The sequence below is a fragment of the Physeter macrocephalus genome, chromosome 11 (assembly GCF_002837175.3).
Source record: "Physeter macrocephalus isolate SW-GA chromosome 11, ASM283717v5, whole genome shotgun sequence".
NCBI lineage: Eukaryota > Metazoa > Chordata > Mammalia > Artiodactyla > Physeteridae > Physeter > Physeter macrocephalus.
In genome coordinates, this window is record NC_041224.1 from 94,084,209 (window position 1) to 94,089,352 (window position 5,144).

At 42.7% G+C, this 5,144-nt stretch overlaps 1 protein-coding gene across 1 annotated transcript in view; it reads right to left on the bottom strand.

The window, feature by feature from the left end:
- Positions 1 to 2,879: 2,879 nt before the first annotated feature.
- B2M (beta-2-microglobulin) overlaps positions 2,880 to 5,144 on the bottom strand; it is a 17,801-nt gene continuing 15,536 nt past the window's right edge. The window contains exon 3 of the mRNA XM_055088263.1: positions 2,880 to 4,102. Coding sequence (XP_054944238.1) covers positions 3,270 to 3,839 — 570 coding nt within the window. The 5' untranslated portion in view covers positions 3,840 to 4,102 and the 3' untranslated portion in view covers positions 2,880 to 3,269. The remainder of the gene's footprint in view (positions 4,103 to 5,144) is intronic.

Below are 5,144 nucleotides of genomic sequence, written 5' to 3' on the forward strand. Positions count from 1 at the left end.
GTCAAATGAGCTTCCACTTTTCCAGAAAGGTACCTGAAAGCTAAATCCAAACCGCCACAGCTGTTCTCTCAATTCCTATCATTGCCACCTCAGACCAACAGTCATCTCCCAAGAGCTGCCATAGCTCAAAAGACTTGCACAGCCCTGCTGGCTGTGCTAAAATGAAACTGTTAACATCAAGGGCCAGAGAGTACCAGTGCATTACCACATTCCTCAGACCAAGGTTACTTTCATCCTTTTTCTTATACATTTCAGAAAATTCACTTCTATTTTGAGAGGAAAATCAGCACCAGGATCTTTCCTTTCTGATCCTACCTCCATATTTTCCCCCCAGTTTTCAAACAGTATCTTCAACCCTCATTCATATCATGCTGAATCCTTAAGAACCCTTCTCTGGAGGCTCTTTTTCAGAGCCTTTAATGGTTCCTTAGCAACTGTAGAATAAAATCTAAACTCCATAACATAGCACACAATGCTCTACTCATGATGTGGCCTTAATATTCTTTTCTAGCTTTAGTTCTCACTTCTTCCCACAGCCATGTACAATAGTCAGCCAACCTATTCACACTAATGTGCCCGTGGCAGCTCCCTTCAACTTTTGTTCTTACATCCTGTTGGGTTCCTGCTGTTGCCTAGATGTATACCTTGACTGCCTGTGATGTGTGAAGTGCCTTGTACTGTGCCTGGAAAATAGCTATTGTTTAATAAATAGCAGGTTTCATTATTAATACCTTCTTGCTTCAATTCTTAAGAGAGATGATATAAGTCATACTCCCACTAAAGTAAACCCTTGACCCTTGCCTAATGCTTATATTCCAAATTTCCCTATCAAACTTTCCTCCCAGATGATCTGGGCTAGACAATGAAGTAATAAAAGTCAGTGTGCCCAAACATATCTCTGATGATAGTAATCAAAAAAGTGGTTGATAGTAATCAAAAAAGTGGTTGATAGTAATCAAAAAAGTGGTTGCCTGTGGGGGATGGGGATTGACTAGATGGGAACTTTCTGGAATGATGGAATTGTTTTATATATAGTGTGTGTGTGTGTGCGTATGTATATATATATATATATTTTTTTTTTTTTTTTTTTGCTGACAAAACAAAAAACTTTACTGGGAAGGGGCACCCAGGTGGAGAGCAACAGGGTAAGGGAACGCAGGAGAACTGCTCTGGAACTGTTCTATATTTTGATTGGGGTGCTGGTCCTGTGAATGTACATATTGGCCCCAGCTCATCTAATTATACACTTAAGATCAGTGAATTTTTCTGTCTGTAAAATTTATCTCAATTTTTCAGAAAAGTCAGAATCCCCTCTATTTTTTCCCCTAAAGCAGAGATCAAAAACTCAAATGTCTACATGAGTTTGGTAGATAAGGTAAAAATGTAATGGACTGGGTAGAACACAATAGGGAGGGTCAAGGGCTGCTGGCAAGCTGGAGAGAGTATGCTCTTTTTCCTGATCACATGGGCAATATATTCAAAAGCAGAATCTGTATATTTAATAGGCACCTCAGGTGTTTCAATCATTAGCCAAGTTTGTGATACACTATGCTATGTGACAGAGCAATTAACAGTCTCCAAAGTGGAACACACAAGATGTCCTATTGAAATGCAGGAAGTTCTACATCTAATATTTAGAACTTTTTTCTTTTAAAAAAATTTTCATGTTGTTTTTCTTCCTCGTTTAATTTTATTTTAATAAATTTATTTATTTTTGGCTGCGTGGGGTCTTCGTTGCTGCATGCGGGCTTTCTCTAGTTGCGGCAAGCGGGGCTACTCTTCATTGTTGTTCACAGGCTTCTCATTGCGGTGGCTTCTCTTGTTGTGGAGCATGGGCTCTAGGCACATGGGCTTCAGTAGTTGTGGCACGCGGGCTTAGTTGCTCCACGGCATGTGGGATCTTCCGAGACCAGAGCTCGAACCCGTGTCCCCTGCACTGGCAGGCGGATTCTTAACCACTGCGCCACCAGGGAAATCCCCTCATTTCATTTTAGAACATACAAAGAAACCCACAGAAGGGCGTATTCCCATTTATCTTGCATATCCTGTGCCAAGACAAGCAACTGAGGTTTGGAGTATGAGATATTGCAGAGAATGCAGTGTGTAGAACAGACATGATGCTGGGATGTGCACTGCTCCATTGGCACAACTGAGCCTCCATGGAGGAAAGCAACACTGCTACAACCATGGAAAGTAAGGAACAAGCTTTACTGCACATTTCATTATGAGGGAAAAGGAGAGAGCACAGTAGAAATCATGTCCTCTCTAATTCTAAAGTACAGATGGAACTGTGAGTCCTTTGTGATTTTCTTCAAAAGAAAAAAGAGCTAGTGGAGGGGGCGGGGGGTCTGTGGGCAGCGGTGATGAGGTCTTCTCAAGCCTGTGACCCAGTCAGGCTGCAGGAGCAGCTCGGATGATGAGGCAGTGATGTATTTGTTCACAGAGAAGCAGACCAACTTGTTGATTAGCTGACCAGTATGGTGGAAGTCAGGCACACCTGTAAGCCTAGGGTGAAGGGAGCCTCTCTCTGGTGTGGCAGGTCAGAGAGCACAGGACCACAACTCTAGATTCCAGTGTGTCTAGGTGACTCCTCAGGCTGGTTTCAAAGGCCACCAGGAGTCCCAGCAGGACATGGTGCCTGCCTGTATACCTACCTCCACCTTGCTGGTTGGAGAGGTGGTCAGAAAGGACTGACTTCCTTTTATTCCAGTGGAGTCAGGAAATTCAGAAAAACCAGAAAGATATCACCCTGCCTGCTCCATTAATTAAAATAAAGTTCCCATTGCTCTAAACAAGACTCAGTATAATAGTTGTGTAAACAAGAATGAAGTTTATTCATCTCTCAAGTAAAAGCCCAAACTTGTAGGTGGCTCTGGTTTGCAAAGTTGTCAGTCTCTCAGGTTCCTTCCATCTTGTTCCATCATCTCTAGGATGCTGCCCTTATTTACATGACCCAAAATGCTCACATGTGGCCAATTAAAAATTGATTGTTATGAGAAAGAAAGGAATATTTGCTTTGAGGACAACCACCAGTCTCTGGCACACTATGACAACCAAGTGCAGTCCTGCAGCATGAAACAAAACAAATCAAAAGGTAGTCTCATTGTGTGTGGGAAATGAAAAAAAATGTTTATTTACTCCAGAGAGCAATTTTTAAAATCAGGCGTTTTTAACTCAGTGCACTGAATGCCAACAACCCATAGTTTCTGCACAAGGACATGGAAGAATCTAGCTAGGTTGTCTGTCTGTCCTGAGCAACACAGCACACATCATATATAGATGCGGTGGTACAGATGGCAGCTGATTTTTTTCAAACAAACTGGGCAATTTCTAGTATATTTAAGGGAAGTGCAGAGGCACTGACTAGAGAAGATGTGGCCACATTCTGTAGAGTAGATACGTCGTTTACTCAGTTCAATCTCTAAGTACCCATCCCTACAAATTCGACACCAGATATAACCAGGTAGTGTGCAACTTAAAGTTTCTTCTTCCAGGGCATTATGGTAGGCACTGTTGGTCACAGATACATCTCTGTCCCTCATCAACCCCTCCTTATCACTGCTCACCACACGGCTGCCAGTTTGGCCTTGGAGTGACCTTGTAGTTCCCCTTTGCCTCCTCCTTTCTTCCGTAATCACAACAGAGTCATGGTGAGTTAGGTCAATCACTGCAGGTTCTAGAGAGTCACAAGTGAGGTCAATTATTTCATCACTTTCCCCAAGTTCTATCAGTTCCACTTCCAAGATCACCTCAGGAGTTGTGCCTCCTTCCCCAGGTGTACAGAATTCTCGTGCTTGTCTGGAATTCACCCTGGTACCATAGCACATTCTTGTGTTCATTGTGCTTTTTGGATCCAGTATTCAGAGAAATAAGTGACATGTGCCAAAGTTTACAGTGAATGCTAAAGTCCTCAATGTCCCACAGCTCTTGGCCAGTCAGTCTCTGACTTACATACGAATTTAGAGCCCACATTTTCTGGTATATTTGAGCTCTGATTCTGGTTCCCTTCCTGTCTCCATCTCCACAACCGCTGTGTTCCAACAGTGGGGTGGGGCGAATCTTCTGGGAGCCACTTATGGGAAAGCTCAATCTGAATTTTTAACTGAAAAAAAATGAGACAAAGATTAAGCATTAGTAATACTTAAAATAGGATTGACAGCAGTATAAGGTATATAGATAAGGGGCTTCCCTGGTGGCGCAGTGGTTGAGAGTCCGCCTGCCGATGCAGGGGACACGGGTTCATGCCCCGGTCCAGGAAGATCCCCCATGCTGCGGAGCAGCTAGGCCAGTGAGCCATGGCCGCTGAGCCTGCGCGTCCGGAGCCTGTGCCCCGCAACGGGAGAGGCCACAACAGTGAGAGGCCCACGTACCGCAAAAATAAATAAATAAATGAATAAAATAAAGTATATAAATAGAGAAAAATGTGTACTCAAAAGTTTTTTATAACTGTACATTTAAACAAAGTTTAAACTTTGCGTCCCTCCTCATTCTGTGTCCTGATGGTAGTGAGGAGGAGAAGCTCAATGGGCACTTACATGAAGAGAGGCACAAAATCATTAAACACCAAGAAAGGGTCACTACTTCACACATGATCCAGTATGAGGATCTCAAGAAAACACTTATTTTTATCCAGAGTCAAAAATGGAGAGACTAAAAAGCTCTTTGATAATTTGAGTTTCTAATACGAAATAAGAAATGAACCTATTAGTCTATGCAGAGGTTCATCTTGCCCGGGATTCCCTTTCTAACAGAGGCAGCGAGTGAAGTTATAAAGAGTTTTATCCTAGATTCTGTTCTAGGAACAAGGGATGGGGTCCCTGGCCCTCAGCCCTTAAATACCGTAGGGACCCCATCATTGGAACAAGCAAAAGAAGCCCAGTCAATTTCCAAAACTTCTCCTAGAGAGACGTACCGCCTCCATTGAGAACCGCTTTTCTCAGCGTGAGAGTTGCTGATCTAATGACTAGAAAAAAAACAAAAATTAGTGATGTTGAGCAACTTTCCATGTGCTTCTTGGCCATCTGTATGTCTTCTTTGGAGAAATGTCTATTTAGGTCTTCTGCCCATTTTTGGATTGGGTTGTTTGTTTTTTTCATACTGAGCTGCATGAGCTGTTTATATATTTTGGAGATTAATCCTTTGTC